Consider the following 26008-nt stretch of genomic DNA (forward strand, 5'->3'; position numbering starts at 1 on the left):
ATTTAATAAACCCAATTCTAATAAACTCTACAAATCAAATAAACACAAAAAAGATTCAAAAGCTAAAACTAAATTTTCAAAATTTAAATGTGAATGGTAAACTAAGAGCCAACTTTTTCAACTTTTATATCTCTTAATTAGCATACCTTTCCCACTTTTGGGTCTTGTGAGATTTAATTTATATATTTAATTCCATAAAAAATTATATACATGTGTTTTCGATTTTTTTTTAAATAAAATTTTATGATTTTAATGTGAATACATGTTTAACATTTATTATTATTATTACTAATGCCACTATTCCTTTATTATATTACAGTCAACCTTCTTTTTTTATCCATTAAATTTTTAGTTTTTAAGTTAATTATTTTTTCTTAAACTTTTTTAGGTGATATTAAATAAATTTAAACTGAACGAGAGTTTCAATTGTAAATTTAAAAATCATTGCCTATTTGATAGTAAAATTAAAATAGAAAACCTTTGATACTGGAAAAAAAAAAAATTTAGATAGTCCAAATTAGGGCTCATTTTTTAAGTTGAAAGCAAAATAGATTTTTCATTATTGCAAGAATTTTTAATTTAATTTATTTTATTTTAGGCAAGCCATTAAAAAGAAAGTTAAAAGAGTAAAGGGAGAGTGAGACCTGAGAGATTCTCGGTTGCCAAACACCCCAATGTGGTGGGCAATGTATCTTCTTCTTAGTTCCTCTCCACTCCACATTTCATCCTCAACTCCTCCTCCAACCTCCGTCGGTCACTTCCCTCCTCCACCACGCCCCACTCTCTCATAACATTCTTCTTCGGAACGACAACGTTTTAATCTCCACAGTGAAACCCCTTCACTCCCTTACTTGCTCAAAACATCCCATTCGCTGTTGCTCTTCCTCCTCCACGTCCTCCCAGGCATCCCCTTCAACCTCTCCGGTTCTCCCATTCTCTTCTCCATATTCTGTTCTCAAAAAGTAATTTCTGAATTACAGAGTTTCAATTGTGTATGTGGTAATTGGTTAGCGTTTTTATTTTGTGGTAAAATGGTCTGCAACAGTTCCAGGACAGCTTCTTGTATTCAAGAGCGTACTGTGTCAGTGAATACATTATTGCATGGAATGTGGATGTTGGAAATGATTGCTGCTGCTTATTTGCTAGTAAAGCCGCTGCTTTGTCATTTACTGATGATGGTATTCAAGGTTTGGACTCTGTCAAGAGCTTTTGTTCCAAATATGGTGGTTGAGTTCATTGGATTAATGTGGAATAAATGGGTTTTCTGCTAACAGGCCAGGATATGAAAGTTAAGCTTGAAGACGATGATTACTGGGTTCCAGCACAAGTAACACATATGGTTTATTTATAGGGATTATTGCTAATTTGTTTGAGTTATGTTAGTTTAATAATTACTCACTTGGGTTTTCTTATATATAATTGACCTCTTATTGATGGGTTGATATTGAATTTTTGTTAAGTTTACTCATTGGTTCAAAATTAATGTTCCTAGGTGATAGAAAAGTTTCTTTATATTAGGGATTACCGAGCTTTCAGAATGCCTCCTGGTTTGGATGTCAAACCTCTACTCAAGTGCCAATTAGCAATTTCTACTTTCTATTGTAAGCATATTTTGCAGCTGTTTCTTTATTAGTCATTTTGAATAATGCTTTGTTGAAATATATAAGGTCGTCTTTTATCACAGGTACGGTTCCTCTTTCTCATGACAACGTTATAATTTTGAATTCCAGATGCCTGGGTGAACTTTTTGCGTCTTGCTTTTAGCAGGCAATGATTTCTTACTCTTTGTGTTACAGCTGATGGGTCTGCAGTTGCCTGGTTTGTTGGATGAATTGTTCTCGTATAGTGGCCCAATGGTGCACTTTACTATCACTTTTCCTTTGGGCGCCTACTGCTCTCAAGTACATCTTATCTTTTAATAACATTTATTATTTATATATTGTAAGTTGATCTTTCTTTTCTTACTCTGACAGTTTATCTGTTCTCGTATAGTGGCCCCTTGGTGCACTTTACTCAAACAAAGCTGTGTCACTTTTTCTTTGGGCGCCTACTGCTCTAGTATATCATATCTTTTTATAACATTTATTATTTATATATTGTAACTTGATCTTTCACTTTAATAGTTTATCATTTATTATTTATATATTGTAACTTGATCTTTCACTTTAATAGTTTATCTGTCCTTGATAATGCTGTGCATTTGTTTATCAACTTATTTCTGCATTCAGCAGGAAGTACGGGCTTGCATTTATAAAGATGTGTCAGCAGATAATCCACAAGAAATTGTCTAGCTGGAGGGAGGATAATGGTGTTTGGAAAACTAAAGGACCAAAAGGTTAGGAAGGCTGCTATTTGTGTTTATGAAATATCTGTCTACCATTATAGCACCCAGAAAATCGAAAAATGCTATGCAAATGATCCATATACTAGAGGGTATGCTAGTTATATCCGGTAGCCCCACAGTTATCCAAACATAGCTAAGGTGTTTCTATATTCAAAAATTATATAGTGCTACCGTTAATTTATCCATTCATGTATTGCATGCAAGCATATTTTTAATTTCAATGCTTTAAAAGCTGTTTCTTTGTTAGATCGCAGACTCTCATCAGATGCCCAGCGGACATTGTTTGTAAATCCTGGTTCTGATACTTTGAAGCCTGAAGGATGGGATATATTGGCAGATCAGAAACCTGATGTACTTTCTTTCTTGGACATAAGTATATATGAGTTGCATGTAAGGGATTTCAGGTAACGACTCAGGCTTACTCTGTTTTAAGATTTAATGATGAATTATCTTCATTTATCAAAATGAATTTAAGAGTTGAGGTTAAAATTGTGTAGGGAATTTGATGCAGTTGATTAAAGATTTCTGGAGCCTTCGACTAGAAAGAGTCGAGCATTCATTTTCATATGTCATCATTACTAAACCCGCTTAATCACATTGTATTTTATTTTTATTTTTGTTCTTTCTTTTCTTTCTCATGTTGTTTATGTTCTCCTATTGCTGCATTAAGACTCTGATGGAAAGGATTGATATCAGTATCCAAGGAGATACAAAATGCCTCTTTTATACAAAATTGTCATGGATTCTACTTCAGCCTATATTCTGACAAAAGAAAGCGAATTTCAATTATTATTTTGACTATCTCGATTTGATTATTTGTTTTGGTGATATGTCGATTTCTATGTGTTTTTGTCTTCTCTTACATGCTGCATTGATCTGCAGTGCCAGTGACCACGTTATGGAGACCAAATTTCTCACTATCCAGGTATTCTCGTTTTTCTTGATCTGAGTGATAAATTTGTTCTCTATAGAATATGAACATATTTCTCTTCTCTTTCTCTTTTCTGCTTCGGTATCACATGTGCTACCAGACATGAATTCTTCCCTTATGGATTGACTCAGACGTTGGTCTTGCATGTGCACTTTCAAACAGAATCAGACAAATACACTTGAATTTTTGATGGATACAGCAGAATAGTTTGTGTCATCCAACTCCATATGAGTAAATATATTTTAGGTTACTTCAATATGCATTCTTTGCAGAATAGTTTGTGTCATCCAACTCCATATGAGTAAATATATTTTAGGTTACTTCAATATGCATTCTTTGTGTGTAGAATGTCAAACTCTTATTCCATGTACTATGAATTAATAATTTTGTGTTCAATATTACACTTACCTCCTAATAATATAATTTTCCGATTCCAGTGACAATCAACTCGTTATCTTTATTCATACTTATCTTAAATTAGTATATGCTAATAAATTCAGTTTTTGATTGTTTGTTTATGCATGTATTATGCTGTGTGCAACAGTATGTGCGTGAGTGCTTGTGTCTGTGTATGTATATATGCAGACACAGAGTCAACTGGTATCTAAATAATTTCTGTCTCCAGGGAATATCGTTTTTCCATTCCGGTGATGGGATGCTACGCTCAAAACACTTGATAGTGATTCATACAGCTGTGGTGATTGGTTCAACAGGTACACAATATTTTTATTTTCGTTCTACCTGTATGTTTAAATAAGCTCATTGGTATTCACTTGACTAGAAATAGATATTTCTATCCTATTTTATCTATCTTCGTTTTTCTTTTGTAATTGAGGATGAATCAATACAACCTCTACATAATCCATCTACCTCAAATTTGATTCTTAGTCTGGATTTCCAGACTTGATTTTACTTACAATTCCAACTATTGGGGAGTTGGACATCCTTCAGAAGAGAAGAATGGGATGAACTGGCCACTGTAACTGTTCTCTGGTATTTTCAGTCATTATTTGAAGCCATTTGGAATTTTTATTTTATTTTTTCTCTTGTAGGAAATTTGTAGTCTGTTGGTATATCATGTTTATTGATTATCTTTGGCTTTACTTTCTTTGCCAGACTTCAACCTGGTTTGGCTGATCAATTATTCAAGCCTAAGGAAAATCACATCCTTGCTGCCGTGAACAATTTCTCAAATTTGTTACGTATTAGCTACTCTTCACCTCTTTTCCACCTGAAGACAGCAAATGCCATCCAGGTGAAAAACATGATTTGGTTCTTAAGATTTTCAATACCCATGTTCCCTGATGAAATAACAGCATTTCCATAATTAATTTACCATTGGCAAATTGAGTCCAACAAGGAAAATGGGTTATCTTCATAAGCGATAAGCAAAAGCTTCATTCATTCAAGTTGTTTATTGTTATAGTTTACAAGCTTGTCTATATTGATTCTAAATGTAGTGCTCAGTGTCTATGATAATTTGGACTACTCAAAGAAGATAACTTAATACCAATTTGAATTCATAAACTGGTAAAGATTAACTTTAAGTCATCAAATTTTTAATTTGGCTGGAGCAGGGTTTTTAGCACTGTTGTTCTGGTAGATAAGTGTGCAGCAGTAAGGACGACCTTCCAATCTAGTAGTAGCTATTTTATTGTGCAGCTTGAGGAAATATGTCATGTTAAATCAGAATTAGATGTTCTACTTACAAATGGAAATAGGGGAATGTATTGTAATTCCTTGTCATCAAAGTGGTGTATCCAAACCTGTTGAGATTCTGAAACAAAACGCTTGTGTTGCTTTGAATTTGAAATGCCCATATTTATAAACAATCTTTAGCTTTTTTTTTCAGAATTCCTGAAAGCAATCGCAATTTTCCATTATATTGCTAGTTCATTAGGGATCACTAAAAATATTGAACTATAAAAAATTTAGGGCTAAATTACCCCAACAATAATCTTCTGTTACAGCTGAAACTCTTGGTTCTTCCACCTCGTGCATTCTTTTTTATATTTCTTTCCTATTTTGTTTCTCAAACATTTTTTCCCCCCCTTTCAGAAAACTTTATCGGACAACTTTACCATTTTTGTTTTGTATTGTTTATATTTTATTATTATTACTTTTTTTTTTTCCTTTCCTCCTTTGATCTTTATTTAAATTTGATTGCCAATAACTGAAAATATGGACTAGTGTATTTGTAGTTGAATTTGACATCAGAATGGTAACTGAGAAATGGTTTTAGAAAACAGAAGTATATCCTTTATTGTTAGGAACGGGTGCATTTTCACATTACTGGTTCCTCACTGGTCCCACGAGTTATAGTTATGAGCATTGACGATTGTCATGAAGGTGTCCCAGGGTTATCCCAACTGGGGCAATGTGATGAAACTAAATTCTATGCTTTTAATTATTTGATGCCGATACAGTACAAACAGTAGTATTGATATCCTTGTTCCTTGCAGCTACTCATACATTGTTGTTATCATCAATTCATGTCCAAGTGAGATTTCATTTTTCAGTCCTGCATTGAGGGCTAGCTAGAACTCTTCAACTGCATCCTATACAGGTAAATCACTTTAAAATTGTCTGTGTTGAGTGTTTGCTTTGAGGATGGAGCGACTTGCAATTCAGTTGTAGTATGAACTTTTAATTTACACAATTGTAGTTATCAAACCTAGTTGTCAACCGTAGAGTGTATATTATAAACATATTATGCGTCCTAAGATGCATAAACACACATAAAGACATATTCATATACTTGGTTGTAGATGTTCCAAAAATATTATATTTCTAGTCCATTATACCATATAAATCTAAAACATAAATAAAAGCATCTGTAACATAAATTATGAATTTCTTTATGTAAAAATCTTTGTAAATGATCAAAATTTCCTGGGTAACAAGCTGGTAAGAAAAGAAATTTCCTTATATGTTTTAGGTCATCTGATCTTAATACTGCTGAAATATTTGTTTTCATGAATTATTCTTTTGCACATGTTGTAAAGTGTGGATGGCTTTTCTGTATGAAAATCGGTGCAGCTGATTTTAACTGATCATGTACTCAAGAGTCCGATGTTTGAAACTTTGACAGGATGCTTCAGTAAACCTGCAACGACAACATTTGTGCTTGTCGAGCCTTGGAGAATTTGAGAGGGTTGCTCTTTATCATGACTGGCTGTGAATATGATATTGATGAATGACTTTCATGGTCGCCTGTTTCATAGTAAGTTCCTAGCAAGAGATGCTATGGTTGACCCGTTAATGTGAAATGTAAAGCTATAATCATTGATTTTGATGGTGCAAATGAGAAATAGTCATAAATGTGACTGCATTTGTTGACTTGGTGGAGCATAAAAACAATGTTAGATTTACATAAACGTATACTTGTTACTTATAACCCATCCAAGAATCTTATCCGCATTAATTTTCAGGTGCTGATAAAAGGTAAAAATATGTTGTTGTTATGGGAAAGAAGAGTAGCAGGTTATGGTCCAATTAACAGAGTTGAGTTGGTTGTTTTTCATTGTCTTTCTGACAAACGATGAGATTTCATCCAAGAATATCAGAGAAACATGGAAAATATGACCTGGACTTCTTGAATTTTTAACAATGTTTCAATATGACCTAGACTTGTTTTTGAAGTATTTTACCTCTCTAAATGAGAGCATATATAATGGCAAATTAACCAATTTGTTATTTATTTATTTATTTATTTTGTGATGAAGTTTGAGGAAATTGGCTTAATATTAAAATTAATTGTTTATATAAAACATACGTTTCAATTATATTTTATATATGGGTATATATAAAATTCTATGTAAAGGGTGAAAAATATTTGGTTGATTTACGTAAACAAGGTAAAGTTTAATTTCAATAAAAGCTTTTAATTTTCGAAATGGGAGGCTTTAATTTTTAGATCAGAAAATATATATATTGTCTACTTGGCAAACTTCGAGACGAGTTCTTCGAGTTAGAGAATGTATATTTTGTGCAATAACTTAGATCCTTTAATATTATTAGTTTTCATATTTATTTATTTATTTATTTACTTTTAAGACAATAATCAACTAGGAAAGAAAAAAAAAAAATCCAATTGGAAAAGGAAATAGACAAGAAATAAAGAAAATAAGACACTAAATAGGAAGAAAAAGAAAAGTACCAAAACAAAGGTTCTGTTTCTAATAGTGATCGATTTTATGAGAACGACCTGGTGTTTTAACTCAACTTTAATATCTGTACTCTTCCCCCCCCCCCCCCCCCCCCCCCCCCCCCACAAAAAAAAAAGGGAAAAACTTTAATATCTGTACAGTATAATAATAGAGGGGTACTAACCTTTTCCCATTAAGTGCATCAAATAAATAAAACTTGAAAAAAAAAAAAAAAAGGGTTCTAAATGAACTATTAAACAAAAAATAAAATGGTCGAGAAAATAAATATAAATCAGTTAAAAGAGATGGAATATTTTGTGACTGATAACCAGAAGTAATCACTAAATAGCCAGATAGAAAAGTGAAAAAAAAAAGATCAAAAATAGTGTTTTCACTCCGGCCCCCATATTTTGTCAACAGAAAAAAAAAAAAAAAAACTTCCAAGTTCATATTTGATAAAAATATCCTCTTCTAATTTATTATATATATGTAAGTATAATATGATATAAATAAATATAAAAAAACAGGGGTTATTTTTTCCATACAAACCAGCAGAGGTCGTATTTAATAAAGCAATCACATAAATAAAACTTAAAACTTAAAAAAAAAAAAAATTTGAAATGATCTATTAAAATAAAAAATACATAAAATTAATTTTCAATATTCTTAAAAAAGATAAAAGGTATGTGTCGGACTTTGTAATAATCCTGCCCGGGAATTCCATTTTTCACCTGAAACTTCTCGCAGAAGGAATACCTCATGCCTACAATTTTCAATTTTTTGAGGGAAGTCAGAAATTCCAAGCCTTCTGGAATCATCTCTAAATTGGGAAGGTAATCAATTCTTAACGTCTTGAGACTCGGCATGGCACCTTTCTCTACTTTCCACTCTCTTAAATTGTCTAACTTAGAGATTTGAAGAGTGTCTAAGTTTGGAAATCCATGAGCAGAGCAAACCATTTTAGAACAAACATATGCATCCTTACCAAGCCAGAGAAACCTTAAATTTGGTAGCTTATTCTGCAACAATGGCATTGGGTCCTGCTCCATCATAGAAAACTTTAGAGCCAATTTGGGAAGGCTTTGTGGAAGATGTATTAATCCTTGTTGTTGTTGTAATTTCATCTTCCCACGCAAAATTAATTTGGAGAGACCATGACATGAGGAAAGTGATTCCAGACTTGGAAATCCAGCTCCGGTGCTGTATATATATAGTCGCAAGGATGTTAGTCGGCCTGATTGAACGATTTGGGACCTCAACACCTTTCTCACTTCATCTTCAACACTATCCTCGCTATCAAAGAACATCGATATGTTTCGAAGATTAGTCAATTTGTGTGGTGCATCATATGATCTAATCAACACAGAACCTTGTATATTCTTTAGGGTCACAATATCTTTTAGTTTATCTATTCGAAAACCACTTTGATTGCGCAGATCAAGTGGTAGTAACAGATATCTCAAACGTACCAACCTTGATATCTTTCCCACTGATCCTTTGACACTCGCATTATTCCCAAGATCTAGAGTGTACAAATTGCGCAGATTACCTATGGAGGATGGCAGACTTATTTCTCCATACTTATCGCCTGAGAGACTTAAATATGTCAAGCAAATTAAATTACCAATGCCTCCAGGAATTTTAGATCCCGATCTAAAACGAAGTTCCAGCACTCTCAACATTCTGAAATTGCTTGATTTTAATGTTGATAAAGAAAGAATGCCACCCAAACACAAAAGAGAACGAAGGTTGGGATGTACCTGCTGTTCCACCCACTTTGACTCCACCAAAGAAGAAGATGGATTATTATTGCAAACAAGCAGCTTTCTGAAAAAGGTGCTGCATGCCCAAGGTTTTTTGAAACAAAGATCTACACCAGGATGAATGACTAGTCTTCGGGAATGACTACCATCTAAATGCTCAAATGAAGAAGCTACAGAAACATCAGGAGACAAGTTGCACTCATGCTGCTGCTGGATAATTTGAGCGAAGCTTTCCTCTCTTGCCTTGGATATACACAAGTCTCGCATAAGACCATGCATGCTGCATGTTTTGACACCTGATATTCCAGTATGGTCCCTTTTCTCCACCTGAACCATGCACCTGTGGATCAGCTCTTCCATGTATCCTTCTGCTGCAGCTTCCAATGTTTGCTTCCGCTCTTCTCTTGTCCTCGTTGTCGGTTTGGGCCTGGGTATAAATCCTTCTCCTATCCATAATCGGACCAATTTCTTTTTGGGTATTTCAGAAAATTCTGGGAAGTTGCCCAGATATAGAAAACAGGGCTTCAAGTAGTAAGGAAGATCATAGTAGCTCAAGGCTAACATCTCATTCTCTCCTTCGTACTGTTGATGTGATTGCACTTTGTTCAAGTATGAATTTACGTCTTCCAACACCCTCTCCCATTCATCCAATGAACTTTTTGTACTCAACAAGCCTCCGAGTACGATCACTGCAAGAGGTAGTCCTCCACATTTTTGAGCCATCTGCATTCCCAACCTCTTAAATTCTGGTGGACAACCTCCTCTTGGAAATGCTTTTCGATGTAGAAGCTCCCAACTCTCTTCCAATGTCAAAACACGAGGTACAACTGGGGAGCTCGATGGATCGGCAGATGTTGCTACATCCCCATTGCGAGTGGTAAACACAAGCTTGCTTCCCTTCTTTCCTTGTGGGAAAGCACGTTTTATGGAATCCCAAGCTGCAATCGTCCATATGTCATCAAGTACCACCAGATACCTCTTCTCCTTGAGCTCTTCCTTAACTAAATTCATTAGAGCATGCTCTTTCGAAGCATTCCATTTCTCTATTTTATCTTTATCTTTTCCCGAAATTTGGTTCAAGATTTCAATGAAAACATCTTTTGGGACAAATCTTCGAGATAAAAATACCCAAGCAGCAGAGTCAAAATGTTGTTTAACACTTTTAAACACTTTCTTGGCAAGCGTGGTCTTACCCAAACCGCCCATGCCCACTACAGAGACAATGCGGAGCTGTTCTTCCTCCATGGTCAGTTCAGCTGTTAAAACCCTAGTGCTTTGCTCCAAGGCTATAACATCCTCATCTGCTTCATTTGGGGATGATCTTCTCAAACTCTGCTGCAGCTCTGCTATTGAACTACTCGTCCTACCCTCTCCAGCAGCAACAGATGTGATCCCATAAGTCTGCATGCTTGAAAAGATGACTTTGATCCTCTCCCGGACAAAGCTGATCTGGGCTCGAACTCTTTTATTATGGAAAGCTTTGAAGTAAGAGGAGGCAACTCTGTGGATGTAAGTCTCAACAACATCCTCTGCATCAGAAGCTACATTTTTGACTTTTAGTACCAAGCGTTGGAGGTGTTGGTCATGGTGTTGTTTGGCATCTGCACTTTTTATGAAGCCCTGAAGAGACTCTAATTCATCTTGCAAAAGCACCACATCATCCCTCACACTCTTCAAGGAAGCAGCTTCATGAATGAGATGCTCAGTGATTCTTTCTACTGTTTGGGACAAGACGGACTCTGCTAATTTTGTTAACGCGAACTCCGCCATAGTTGTGAAAAAGCTTTTTCAGGCTAATTAATTGATGAAGAGGATGTGGTATGTATTAGCAGCTTTGAGGGAGCACATTTAAATAAAGTCACCATAAGTATATATTCTTACCTTGAAGTTGCGTAGACTGCAAACTTATCTCGGATATATGCTTACCTGAATATATGCTTACGTTGAAACAACAAAATGAAACTTTATTAAAATTCGATTCGATCGTGTTCTAGTTTGTTTTAGGTTATATCTTCTATGACAGTAAAATATCTGCCGTGGGCTCTTAGACAGTACTCCTTTTAGGCAATTATGTCTTCCACCAAACTTCATCAATTGTGAGATTCCAAAAGTAAATTCTCGATATAAAATTTTCATATAAAATTTTCACTTTCTTTATCCTCAAGTTAGTAGTCGCTTCAAACAAGAAAATAGCTGGTAATGGACATTCACAATATTGCCCGAATGATATATATGCTTATTCTTCTTCTTCTTCTTCTTCTTTTTTTTTTTTTTAATTTATATGATACTTTTATGTTAGATTTGAATGTGCAATCTTACTATTTGACTAATACTCTTTATATGCTCCAATTGCTTTAAATTTTTGTACCCTACTATATTCCTGAAAAAGCAGAGGCACCCTGCATCTCTGAAATACTTGTACATCAAACATTACTGCTAACATATATATATATATATATATATACACACTCCTAAATTCCTTGAAAATTTCTATGTTTAAGTATATTATAAGAACCGTTGAAATCATAGACAGCCTTGACATTTTAAACCTGATTCTAATGATGATATAAATAAAATTGCAAAACCATGTGATTGATAAAGTAAAAACTTTTCAGGTTAATCATGTTTCTGCTCATGACAAAGAAGCCCTCTGTTTGACATTGTAAGCCTCAAGGTAAGATACTAAGATCAATATATTATCTATGTAAGTTTTTAAATTGTTTCACCTTATTTCAAACTTATTCTTTAACTCTTGACTTTTAGTCTCCAATTGGAATTTCTTTGGATGAAAGATGCAAGATAATCATTTGGCAACAAGTATAATAGCGTTGTTATGTTAGTATCAGAGGAAATCTCAAACTAGTATAAGATGAAATCTCACGCTTTTCTTTTTCGCTTTCTCTTTCTTTATGTTATATATATATATATATATATATATGTATGTATGTATATGTATATCTGGTGTTTGATTAAAGCATTTGCTGTCCCTTTAGCATTTAAAGTAATTGTAATTCATAGCTATATAGGGAGTGCGATGGCATAGCAGATCGATCTGTCTTTTTTTTATTAGTATGGTAAGAGAATTTTTATCAAGCAAATTATAGACAATAATGTTTTAACTCCAGCTCCATAATTGGATCAAGCAAGTGACAAAAATTTCCTCTCCTAATTTAACATGTACACAGTATAATATATATAATAATGAATTAAAAAAAAAGCCTACCTTGTCTAGATGAACCGGCAAATAAATGAAACCTTTTTTTTTTTTTAACGAAGCAAATTATTAGAGTAATGGCAATTTTGTGGTAAACATTTTTTTTTTTTTTGCTTACTATTTTTGTGGTCAATTGACTTCATCTATTAGTAAGACAAATTATATACACTACATGTTCAGTATGATGGTAGTTCCTAATTGTGATTATTCACCGTATATATAAAAATTAATAATAATAGTCAAATAAAATTGATTTAGTTGGTAACATATATGTACTAGAATAGAGAAGAGAAATTATTATAAATGATAAAAATAATAATAATAATAAATTTGAAAAACTTCTTTTTCTAGAGCTCCCGTGGAATTGGCTCCCAAGAAAATGTACAAACACATTTGCCAAGCTATAGGTTCTTCATGACAGAGAGCCAAGTCATGATAGCAAAAGAAGTTGAGGACTGCACCGATGAATTAATAAGACAATCCATGGAGGTATGTTACTTCGTTATATAAATATAAATGCATATAAAATGTAAAATAAATAAATAAAATGTATTTAAATGTAAATGCAATACCTTTAGTATGGAATAAATATATATAAAATAAAAAATATAAATGAATTACCTTTAGTATGGGATTATGTGCAGTATATTAAATTTATCATCCAGTGTTATGCCAGCAAAACTCCCTATCCCCATCCATGACATCAAATGCTTTTTGATAATCCAATAATTTATGATGCTTTTCTTTGTTTCTCCACATCTATTGAGAAAAATATGATTTTTTCTTTTTTTCTTTTTTTTTTGGCATATACATCCTTTTTTTTGGAGAATCAACTTTCCCAATTACTGATAACGTGGAAGTTCAAATCATTGACATGCATAGAACTTCATAGTTTGCATTACCAAAATCAAAGAAACAATCAATTTTTTTTTTTTTTCTCTTTCATATTGAACCAGTGATAAATTCAAATTTGAAATCATTGTTTGATAAAGTAATAGATTTTCCCATTAGGCGGTTTTGGTAAAGGCATTTGTTTACAGTTCTTTAAGTACTTCATTAGAATTAGAATGATATATTATTCAGTTATCAGTTTACAATAAATAATCAACTATTGCTGAAAAAAAAAATAATGAACTATAGATAAAAAAACATATAAAAAAAATTTATTAAGTACATAATATTTTTAATTTAATTATATTTAGGTACATGTACTCATTTGCAATTTTACATATTTTTGTCTTTGGATTGAAAAATCACTATTTAAAATAAAATAATAAAATAAAAAGAAGCAAACTCAAACTTATAGAACTTAATATTTAATACAAATTGAAGCCCACCTTGACGAAGGTTCTCCAATGCACCATCAATTTTAACGCCCAAACTTGGTTACACACCTCCGTTTCATGGCCCAGCACTCACGAGATTTGAATTTTTAATTTAAAGCAATTTCGTCTCATTTAATTTTTGACGCCATTCAACGTGCTAGCCATATTAAAAAATCATCTATTCTATATTAGAGATGCTTAAGTAAAAAAATCTGAAAGTATAACATATCGTAACAAATTTAACTCGTACATTAGAACATATATATCTATATATATATATATATACATTTATTATACTGTATTATGTCACATTATTTTAAATATGTACATACAAATTCTTTGCCACAAAAAAGGTACAAATTGCTATTCGATTTATTCTCAACTTTATCAAATTAAAAATCTCATTTAAAATAATCACTTATTTTTATATTTTTTCAATTATTTATAAAATAACATAGGTTAAAATGTATGAAATAATTCCTGTCAATGAAAAAAGAAAAAAAAAAAAAACAGTATTTTCTTGGACAAAAGGCCCTTATTACGACAGGAAGATAACACTTGGGGCCATTCATGCCATGGATTCTCAAATATGCCCAACTTCTCTTCTTCTTCAGTTTGGTAGGGAAATGCTCCTCTCATTTATATCGAATGTCTATACCATCAAACGAAAAATAAAAAATAAATAGAACTACAAAAATAAAAATAATTCCCTTCACAAGGAAAATGTGATCCATGCATCTTGAAACTGAAAATGGGAGGTTTCTCTTGTCTTATTTTCGGACTTTTATGAAAGCAACCAAAAACTCAATGCACAAACCAAAAACTCAATGCACAAGTTACAGTTTTCCTTAAAAGGAAAGAAAAATGAAAAACTTATAAGAATTTTCACCGATAGAACTTCCAAGTTCCAACTAATCAGGCAAGCTCAAACAAACGGACTCAAACATAAAGCGTTTTAGATGAAACTTTAGTACTATCTACCTTCACATTTTCTTTTATTTTATAAGAGAAACATTATCCACAATTATCAGTGAGGATTTGGGCAAATTGATTATTTTGTCCCTTTCTTGGAGATGACTATTGTTTAGTAAAAAATTTAGGATTAATTTTGCAAAAAATTGAAAAATAATTCAAAAAAAAAAAAACCTTTATTTTGCACTCATTTACGTATGTATCTCTATGGTTATAAAGCTATAATTTATCCCTTCTTAATTTTGATTCAATTTAACCCTAACAAAGCGTTTTAGATGAAACTTTAGTACTATCTACCTTCATATTTTTTTTTTTATTTTATAAGAGAAACATTATCCACAACTATCAGTGAGGATTTGGGCAAATAGATTCTTTTGTCCCTTTCTCGGAGATGACTATTGTTTAGTAAAAAAATTTAGGGTTAATTTGGCAAAAAATTAAAAAATAATAAAAAAAAAAACCCTTTATTTGCACTCATTTGCATATATGTCTCTATGGTTATAAAGCTATACTTTATCCCCTTCACATTTTAATGTTGATTCAATTTAACCCTAACAAACGTAATAACGAGTAATAGTAATTTTTTTTTCCTACAGCTTTATCTTGTTTTTCTTTATATGGAAGGTAGGAAATTCAAACTTGAACTTTGTCTAACATATAGTGGTAAAATTTAAACAAAATTGAAATGCGAAAAAAAAAAAATTGTAATTTCCAAAAGCAAAATACGCAGAAAAATGCCAAATAAAAAAAAAAGAAAAAGAGATAACTTTGAAATGTATAATTAAAAATGTAGTGCCTTCTTTTTCCAATATCATTGCAAGAAGTAGTGTACCAAGGCTGTTAAAGCTTCACCCACAATATGCCTCCCTGAGGTTTAGTACCATATACTAGATAGGTTTACCCGGTATCCGCAGAGGATTGCGGCCTTTATTTAGCTTAGGTTGGCTAACAAGATGAATTAAAGATAAAATAAATAAATAACTAAATTCAAAAATTGAGGAAAAGATAGAATAACAAATATATATATATATATATATATTCATAGAATTGTAATTGAGGAAGTTGCTATAAAAACAACTCAAACTCAAATATCAATTCTTTGTCTAAATTCTGAAACTCACCATCTTGTGCATGGCTGGCTTTATATCAATTCCATTAGTAAAAATATCAAAAAATTTATATCATATAGAAACAACAAATATAGATAATAATAGAGGTACTACTACTCTTCATGAGTTCTTTGTATTCTGTTAAACACATGTCCTAGCTAACCTTAATTAAGTATAAATGTTCAATTTCCTGATACAGTGTTTTAAGAAGATCCAATATTCATTCTCTATAATTTACAAATCAAAAGGAAAAAAACAAAGAAATCCACATCTTCTCTAGAAGCACACTTTATTACATGCTTTAATTTGACTTTTCTACATTGTACATGATTAGGGGTAATATGATGTAACCATTATGTGTAAGTTTTTCTCTTTCTCCTGCTCTATATCTGCTATGAAGAAGAAAGGTACTGCCGTATAACTAAATTCTGATGCATACTTTTTGGCTTACTTTTTATGAGACATCCTTTTAAAAGTTTTGTGAAGTTGTGAGGCAGACAAAATTTGACCATTCTCTCAACCATGCACAGAGTTTTCAAGTACAAAAATGGACTAAATCAGCTATATGTAAGTCCAGCGTAAACTCTCACTTGTGAAAAGGTCACAGTAGCTAAGCTTGATGGAGATACAGCTTCCTGACTTACTCACCAGTCGCCACGCGGGTTGTAACAGGATTTTGACACGTCAGCCTCTAATACTAGGCTGAATGCAGCGTTTTGTTTATATTGAAAAGGAAAGGACAAAACAAAAGTTTTAAACCCCAACGGTAAGAAAATGACAATGCAGATGACAATTTAAATGAAATTCAAATAACGAGCTTTCAGATTTCTTCTATGTCTATGATCTGATTCTCCAATATCATTCCCTCCCACGATGAGTGAGAGAGCTCGACCACGAGTGAGGAAGATGAAGTAGTAGCAGCATCAGGAGAATGATATTTCAAACTGTTTTGGTGCATCTCCTGCTAGGTTACATAGCATGTTGCCAGGAGTACGATTTGGGAACTCCATGAAGAACGGAATGTCTCCCTGGAAAACAAGTTTGCTACATTAAGATATGCATCCATGGCCTTCTTGCAAGGTAAAAAGGTGGGCCATTTTAGAAAAAAGGGTCAACTACTACCAGTATTTAATCAAATTTTCTTTGAGTGAGAGGGAATCCCAAAATGAAATCAAGAGAAATATCTCCCCAAATAGTTGAAGGCTTAGGAAGAGGAGTATAAAGTCCTGTATTTTGGGTATGACCCTTAGCAGATTGGCACACTCTCACAGCGCTGGACAAAATGAGAGACTACCACGCTTCAAATGAGGCCAATAGAATAGCGTTCTCCCACCAATGAAATGGTTTTATATCTCCCCGTGTGGGCAGCTAAACCACCACTGTGCAGTTCCTTGATCAATTTAAGCCCAAGAGATCCTTTTGGATGCATAATTGTGATCCTTTGAAAGTGGGTTATCATTTTATATGTTTATATATATATATATATATTTTCTTTGTTCGCTTGCACGTTTTGTTCCCTAACTCCTATATTTGACACTGCATTCCAAGAAAAAGCAGAGGCACCCCTGCATATCTGAATACTTGTCAATTTAAACAATGCTACTACCACATAAATCCTAATTTCCCTAGAAACTTACTATGTTTTGTTACTAATTTCTGTTAATTGTCTAAGTAGATATTATCAGAACTATCATTAAGATCAATTTATGCAAGACATTTAACAAATGTTTCATTTTAATTTCAAACTTGTTTCTAACCCTGTGCTTTATGTGTAGACTCCAACTGGAATTTCTTTGGATGAAAGATTCAGGATAAATCATTTGGCAACAGGTATAATTGCGTTGTCTCAGGTTTAACTACTTTTGTCAGTATATGATGAAATCGCGCTTTTGGTTTTGGTTTTCTTTTTCTTTCTTTATGTTTTATATTCTTTTTGTGTTTGCATTGCAGGTGCTGTTCTGTTAGCATCTATAAATTTAATGTTATTCATAGCTATAGGGAGTGCAATGGCATAGTAGATGAATTAGTAAATAGAAAAACTCTTGTACATGAAGAAATATGCTTTTGATGGACTGTTGTTTTATCTATTAGATATCTTTGCTTTTGAATAGTTCTTTTATACTAGCTCCTGCTGCATGTAAAATGGAAGAAACCTTTATGCAACTGTACACATTGTGAATAGTAGAATATTTTTGTGGCATCGGATTGGAAAAGTTCATCCTTATGGCAACTAGCCAGTTAGATTACCCTAGCTTATAGATGACTCAAAAAAAATAAAAAATAAAAAATAAAAGAAGTTATAGGAAACGTGCATCATGGTGGTGGACATTGCAGAATATCAAATTCTTATTTCATTTAGTATAAATTGGTTATTTTGTATTCAAAATTATTTACTTACCTCTGTTTGAGTAAAATAACTTTCTGAGTCCAGTAACAATCAACTGGTTAGTATTGTTTATGATTATCTTAAATTAGTATGCTAATGTATAATTCATTTGTTGATTTTTTATGATTGCATGTTTGGGTTTGTTGTGACTATGCATGAGTGCTTGTGTCTGGATGATCACCAACTTGGGTCAATATATCAATCCAAACATCCTTTAGGACAAAGTTTTGAGATATAAAAATCCAAGCACAAGAATCAAAATCTTCTTTATTGTATTATATACTTTCTTGGCAAGAGTTGTCTTACCTAAACCTCCCATGCCAACTATGGACACAGTTCAGAGTCGAGCTTCCTCCTTACTTAATTGCGCCTTCAAAGCCATTCTTGCCTCCGAGCTTATCACATCATCTTCCTCATTGAATGGATGTGATCTTCTCAAATTCCGCCGCAGCAGCTCTGCAATGGAGCCATTAATCCTCTCTCCATCAACAAACCAGATTCCATAAATTTGCATGCTTCTATATATGCCTTAGCCTTGCCCGAATAAACCAAGCCCGAGTGGTACTGCAAGACATATGTTTTGGGAGAGCCTTCATGTCAATTTGTTTCTATCAAGATCCAGATAATTAAGACAAGGCAAGCATGGCAAAAATGGTCCCACAAATCCATTCAAAAAATATATATATCCAGCTTCCAAAGTTTAATAATAACGAGCCTAATTTAGCAGGGATGATGCCGAAACGAAACCTGTTCTTTCCGAGTATAAGAGTGAGTGACTAGCTTTGTGGACAAATCAGGGAAGTTATGCCCAAATTTCTTATTTATCCACATCAAAAACTTGTAGGTCTGTCAAATGGCTAAAATCAGGTACTTCACCAGAGAAGTGGTTTGCTAATTGAGTTCTGAAAGGTCCTCAGAGAACTTGGCAGACCCTAAAGTCATTATTGTCCTTGAAACTTACTTCAGTCAACAATGGCAGTGAACTTACCAAACCAGGAAGCTCACCTGTGAAATTCTTATGGTGAAGATTCCTCGAACGCCAAAGTTGAACTGGGATTACTTCATTGAAGTAGTTTGAGGTCATATTCAGAATCTCGTGTTAAGATAATTTGACCAATAATAGTACCAGGCTATGGGCCCTATAAACCAAGAGAAACCAAAAATATAACTTTCAAACTTGGGAAGGTTTTCTAGAGTGGGAAAGAAAGATTCAATGGAGAAATTCTGAGGCGATGGATGAAACCTACTGTTATGATGTGAAGCTGAGCTACTTCATAACATTCTAGAGTCAATGATACGTAACATTTTTAGAGTCAAAGAGAGTCAAAGATACATAACACTTTAGAGTGAAAGATAAAAGTTGGTTAAATGTTGCAAAGGTCTGTCGAGTTGCTGAACCACCAAGTTCACGGGTGAGTCTGCAAACTTTCAAGCTGGAACTCATATTTTGATGGTTAATTCATCCTTTTCTTCTTTTTTTTTTTTTGTTTTTTGGTTTATTTATTTTTTTAATTAAAAAGGCATCTATAATAGTCTAAATTTTTATTTTTTGCTTAAAAAACAATAAGTGAGCATTTATACAACTCAATTCTCTGCCTCTCTCTGGGTCTCTCTCTCTCTTTTCTAGTATGGAGAACTCTATCCTTACACTTTCTTTTAGAAAAAAATAATTAAAAAAAAATTGAAACCGGTTTTGGGATCCAGCCCCTGCCACAATCGAGTTCGATATTAAATTGCAAACGCGTATAAATACATGAAAGTTGGAAATTATAGTTACTGCTAATGAAAAGTCTAATAATAAAAATGTTTGAAATTAAAGACATACTCAGCTAGCTAACAACTTCAATAACCATAACAAATATGTTAACAACTCTACTAACCATAACAGAATACCGTCCATCCACTGTTTGCCAGTACAATTATAGAAAGCTTGAAAAGTTTAAAACTCTTTCCTGGCAGATATTAGATACTTTTATTTTCTTTCACTTTTCACATATGCGTGAACAATTTTCTCATCTGCATAAACAAAACACAAACACTTAAAACTGTACAAGGAAAGTTTCTTTCAACCTACTTAAGAGTAAGAGGAAAGGATATACTTTTAAACTCATAGAAACCATGCATAAACTCAATTTCATTGCAAAAAATAAAAATATATATAAATGATAAATCTTGGGTTGTTGATGACATAGCAGAAGAAGATATAACACTATAGCTTAAATATAGTTCAGGGTGTTATACATTTAAATATTTTGCAATTGATAGAAGTAGATAGGAAAGTTATAGAATAGGAAGTAGTTGGCTGACAGAGAAACCCCAAACAATAGTTGGCAGGCTTAAAAAACTTCTCCTTCCAATAATTGGCCAATGAATTCTCACCAAATTTTGTCTATGACTTCTCGTTTCATTCTTCCTGCTCTTATTCATCTTTGGTATATAATACGTGGCCTGAAGATGGGATTATGCTTTTATTCAAGTTTGTTCTTTATCTCATATCTTCATGTTCTTTTGCATATTGCAATTTGTCTTAATTTATTCTGTACTATTTTTCCTTCTTGGATAAATATTGCAATATAGAATTTCATTTATCACTAGTTACAATCGGTTTTATACAATGATTTTAAAATACATTTTATATATTTTCTTAACATCAAGAACATTTATATTTGTCATTTAAAGTATATTTTTTAGCGCATTCACACACATATTTTACATATTCTTCCGCTTATCCACACTTTTTTGTACAACTGATTTCATTGTGTTTTATAATTAGTTGATGGTTACATATGATTGATTCATTTTTATCCTTAAGTTTCTTGCTTATTTCTCCTTGTTTCTATTTTTTATCAGTAGAAAATACTGCGGTGAAGTTATATGATATTTTTATTCATGTTTGTCTCCATTTTGTTTATTTGGGCAATCTGAATGAATATTTGTTCCCATTTATATGATCTTTTTAGTTTTACAGAATTGTTTTGTAACGGTCATTATATTATTTCCAAATGATCTAGATTGTTGGAAAATATAATCGTAAAAAGGAATAAATTGAAGATGTACAATAAAACATCGTTCTTAAACAACTTGTAATTGACAGAAAGGTTATGAATGTGGTATGATAAGGAATTGTAGTGTGTATAGCTGCTAGTGTCCTAGCATCACTATGTGTCCAAAAACATATAGAAATTCTCTGTATATACACAATGTCTTTTACCATACATTTTTGCTATATTCTAAACTCAGTACCCTAGACTCTGCTCCTCACTCTGAAGTTTGTTTGTTTGTTATTTTTTTATTTTTATTTTTTTTCCCTTGGTATTTACTCGTATTACTTGCAAAATATTGAAATACTTCCTTTATATATAAACGAGTTGTGGTGGAACAATGAATACTATGTTTGCACTTTCACCATTTTGCTAGAACTCTGTAGCAGTATTGTTGTGGTTCATGACTTTAGTGTACTTTTTGACATTCGTAAATTACACTCTTTAAGTGCACCTAACTCAGCTCCGCCACTCTTTTGAACCGTCAGATGAAAATCAAAGCAAAATACTGACTTTCCGATGTTGCCAGAGTATTAAAGCGGGTGAGCTTCATCCTCTTGTCAACACAGTTCAGACTTCTGTTGACCTAGAGTCTCACTGGATATATATCTGTTTTCAGTTACATATTGTACAACAATATTCAATTGGACACTGCAAATTACGAAACACTTTTTTAATACTTACTACAAATTTGAAGCGCTATTATCAACGTGATTTCTTAATAATTCTTCTCAAACATTTCACTCCTGGTAGCTATCTTATTTGTTTTGGTAATAGAAAACATTTAACATATATGTGTCAAATATACATATACACACACACACCAATATGTTATTCTTTAATATCAAATTATATATAAATGTTAAATGATTTACTTTCTATATTAAGAAAAAAATATATTTTATGGAACTCCCCTAGGGGAAATAAATTGCTTTATACTTTGTATAACTATACTAATAAGTTGTAATACCAATTGGACAAAGCACTACTTGCAGCTAAACTCCAAATTCCTGATTGGGTCGGATAGTTTATGGGTGGTACTAATGCCAATTAAGTTTGGTTCCTTTTAATATAAAAAAACAAAAATTCGTTCCTTTGCTGGCAGAAAAATGATTAATTGGAAATTTGAAATTATGTATGCATGATGCATTTAATTTATATATATATTGATCATTTACAACAATTTTTCACTAATTCAATATTTCAATCTTGATTTTTCAAATGTGCATGTAAATAGTAAATCAATTGAGCCAATTTCATTTCATTTTCAATTTATACATCACTTAATAAGCATGTTTGTCCCACTTCTGCATATTGTCTCCTATGCAACTGAGATTTAATTTATATATTTTTCTTCCATCAATATATATATATATATATATATATCCCATGTGTTTTAAATTTTTTTTAAGTGAGATTTTATGATTTTAATGTGAGTACATGTAATGTTAACTTCTATTATTATTAATGCCTTTACCCCTATTCTCATTTTTTTTTTCTATTAATTTTTTAGTTTGTAAGTTGATTATTTTTTCTTAAACTTTTCTAGGTGACATAAAATAAATTTAAACTAAGCTAGAGTTTCAATTGTGAATTTAAAAATCATTGTCTATTTGATAGTAAAATTAAAACTGAAAACCTTTCATACTGGAAAAAAAAATAAAGTTTAGAAATTAGGGCTCATTTTTTAAGTTGAACGCAAAATAGATTTTTCATTGTTGCAGGAATTTTTAATTTAATATAATTTATTTTAGCCAAGCCATTAAAAAGAAATTAAAAAAGTGAAAGGAGTAAAGGGAGAGTGAGAATTGAGAGATTCTCAGTTGCCAAACACCCCTGAGTGGTAGGCCAATGTCTGGCAATGTCTCTTCTTCTTAGTTCCTCTCCACTCCTTCACATTGCATCCTCAACTCTTCCCCCTACCTCCAACAGTCACTTCCCCCCTCCACCACGCCCCACTCTCTCATATCCTTCTCCTTCTTCTTCTTCTTCTTCTTATTCGGAACGACGACGTTTTATCTCCACGGTGAAACCCCTTTCACTCCCTTACTTTCCCAAAATATCCCATTAGCTGTTGCTCTCCCTCCTCCATGTCCTCCGAGGCATCCCCTTCGACCTCTCTGGTTCTCCCATTCGCTTCTCCAAAGTCTGTTCTCAAAAAGCAGTTTCTGAATTACAGCGTTTCAATTATATATGTGGTAATTGGTTAGCGTTTTTATTTTGTGGTAAAATGGTCTGTATCGGTTCCAGGACAGCTTGTTGTATTCAGGAGCGTACTGTGTCAGTGAATCCATTATTGCATGGAATGTGGATGTTGGAAATGATTGCTGCTGCTTATTTGCTGGTAAAGGCGCTGCTTTGTCATTTGCTGATGATGGTATTCAAGGTTTGGACTTTGTCAAGAGCTTTGGTTCCAAACATGGTGCCTGAGTTCATTGGATTAATGTGGAATAAATGGGTTTTCTGCTAACAGGCCAGGATGTGAAGTTAAGCTTGAAGATAACGCATATGGTTTATTTGTAGGGATTATTGCTAAATAACACATATGGTTTATTTGTAGGGATTATTGCTAATTTATTTGCGTTAGTTATGCTATTAATTATTTTGGTTTTCTTATATATGATTGACCTCTTATTGATGGGTTTACGTTAAATTTTTGTTAAGTTTGTTCATTGGTTCAAAATTGATGTTCCTAGGTGATAGAAAAGTTTCCTCGTATTTGGGATTACCAAGCTTTCACATTGCCTCCTAGTTTGGATGTCAAACCTCCAGTCAAGTGCCAATTATCAGTTTCTACTTTCTATCGTAAGCATATTTTGCAGCTGTTTCTTTATTACTCATTTTTGAATAATTCTCTGTTGAAAGAGATAAGGTCGTCTTTTACCACAAGTATGGTTCCTCTTTTCTTATGAAAACCTTATAATTTTGAATTCCAGATGTCCTGGATGAACTTTTTGTGTCTTGTTTTTAGCAGGCAATGATTTCTTCCTCTTTGTGTTACAGCAGATGTGTCTGCAGTTGCCTGGTTTTGGACGAATTGTTCTCGTATAATGGCCCCATTGGTGCACTTTACTCAAACAAATCTGTGTCGCTTTTCCTCTGGGCGCCTACTGCTCAAGTATATCATATCTTTTAATAACATTTATTATTTATATATTGTAACTTGATCTTGCTTTTCTTACTTGAACAGTTTATCTGTCCTTGATAATGCTGCGCATTTGTCTATCAACTTATTTCTGCATTCAACAGGAAGTACGGGCTTACATTTCTAAAGATGTGTCAGCAGATAATCCCCAAGAAATTGTCTAGCTGGAGGAGGATAATGGTGTTTGGAAAACTAAAGGGCAAAAAGGTTAGGAAGGCTGCTGTTATGGGTATGAAGTATCTGTCTACCATTATAGCACCCAGAAAATCGAAAAATGCTATGCAAGTGATCTGTATGCTAGAGGGTATGCTGGTTGTATCCTGTAGCCTCACAGTTATCCAAGCATAGCAAAGGTGTTTCTATAGTAAAAAATTATATAGTGCTACCATTAATTTATCCATTCATGTATTGCATGCAAGCATATTTTCATTTTCAAAGCTCCAAAAGCTGTTTCTTTGTTAGATCACAGACTCTCATCATGCCCAGGGGACGTTGTTTGAAAATCTTGGTTCTGACACTTTGAAGCTTGAAGGATGGGATGAATTGGCAGATCAGAAACCTGATGTACTTTCTTTCTTGGACATAAGTGTATATGAGTTGCATATAAGAGATTTCAAGTAATAACTCAGGCTTACTCTGTTTTTAGATTTAATGATGAATCATCTGCTTTTTATCAAAATGAATTTAAGAGTTGAGGTTAAAATAGTGTAGGGAATTTGATGCAGTTGATTAAAGATTTCTGGAGCCTTGGACTAAAAAGAGTTGAGCATACATTTTCATATGCCATCACTATTAAACCTGCTTAATCACAATCTATTTTATTTTTATTTTTGTTCTTTCTTTTCTTTCTCATGTTATTTATGTTCTCCTATTGCTGCATTAAGACTAATGGAAAGGATTGATATCAGTATCCAAAGAGATAAAAAATGCCTCTTGTATACAAAATTTTCTTGGATTCTACTTCAGCCTATATTCTGACACATGAAAGCAAGTTTCAATTATTATTTTGGCTATCTCAATTTGATTATTTGTTTTGGCGATACATTGATTTCTACGTGTTTTTGTCTTCTCTTACATTGATCTGCAGTGCCAGTGACCGCGCTATGGAGACCAAATTTCCTGGTGGTTATCTGACCTTCACTATGCAGGTATTTTTGTTTTTCTTGATCTGGGTGATAAATTTGTTCTGTATAGAATATGAATGTATTTCCTTCTTTCTATTTTATGAATCTTCTTTGCATAGTTCTAGATATATATAGAATTTTTAATAAGTACCTTTTCTTTATGTTTCTTTCTTCATTGGTTAGCTTATTTGGCACATTTGTGTGTTCTAAAGCTTGGTACAGTACTGTGGCAATATTCTAACTTAGCTTCTGGGATAATTTGTGGCATGGTACCAAAGGTTAATTATCTGATTGGTATCTTGTCAGATCTGACAATAAATATGAATCACTTACAAACTAATACAGATCAAGAAAAGCTTCTCTAATAATTATGCTTTAGTTTAGTGTTTTATGTTAATTCTGAGTTTTATGTATTTTATGAATCACAGTTTTATTACCTTGGGGATTTTTATTAGGTTTTGCTTCTTTAGGGTTTTATGGTTGGTTTAGCTTCCATAGTGGTTTAG

The 26008-nt window shown here is 32.8% G+C and overlaps 2 protein-coding genes and 1 pseudogene across 8 annotated transcripts in view; 2 read left to right on the forward strand and 1 right to left on the reverse strand.

The window, feature by feature from the left end:
• Positions 1-603: 603 nt before the first annotated feature.
• Positions 604-6676, forward strand: LOC107413389 (pullulanase 1, chloroplastic-like; annotated as a pseudogene).
• A 1249-nt stretch (positions 6677-7925) lies between these two features.
• On the reverse strand, positions 7926-11004 carry LOC132804937 (disease resistance protein RPP8-like). The gene has a single exon (XM_060819369.1). It carries the CDS (start codon positions 10954-10956, stop codon positions 8074-8076), a length of 2883 nt encoding a protein of 960 aa, XP_060675352.1. The 5' UTR covers positions 10957-11004; the 3' UTR covers positions 7926-8073.
• An 11872-nt stretch (positions 11005-22876) lies between these two features.
• LOC112490965 (pullulanase 1, chloroplastic) overlaps positions 22877-26008 on the forward strand; it is a 42509-nt gene continuing 39377 nt past the window's right edge. For 3 of the 7 annotated variants that reach the window (XR_009640211.1, XR_009640212.1, XR_009640213.1), the window contains exons 1-7: positions 22976-23379; positions 23484-23619; positions 23930-24038; positions 24237-24351; positions 24483-24585; positions 24841-24995; positions 25466-25526. Coding sequence is in view for 2 of the 7 variants with exons in the window: in XM_060819371.1 (XP_060675354.1) it covers positions 23324-23379; positions 23484-23619; positions 23930-24038; positions 24237-24351; positions 24483-24585; positions 24841-24995; positions 25466-25526 (735 nt within the window). In the remaining 5 variants the exon portion in view is untranslated. Of the gene's footprint in view, positions 23380-23483; positions 23620-23929; positions 24039-24236; positions 24352-24482; positions 24586-24840; positions 24996-25465; positions 25527-26008 lie in introns of all 7 variants that reach the window. The other 4 variants (XR_009640209.1, XR_009640210.1, XM_060819371.1 and 1 more) reach the window with 3 other exon arrangements.

This window comes from Ziziphus jujuba, chromosome 8, assembly GCF_031755915.1.
Source record: "Ziziphus jujuba cultivar Dongzao chromosome 8, ASM3175591v1".
NCBI lineage: Eukaryota > Viridiplantae > Streptophyta > Magnoliopsida > Rosales > Rhamnaceae > Ziziphus > Ziziphus jujuba.

What these genes read in the sequence shown, in the direction of transcription:
- LOC132804937 (XM_060819369.1), bottom strand. Translation starts at nt 10,956, where the DNA reads ATGGCGGAGTTCGCGTTAACAAAATTAGCAGAGTCCGTCTTGTCCCAA.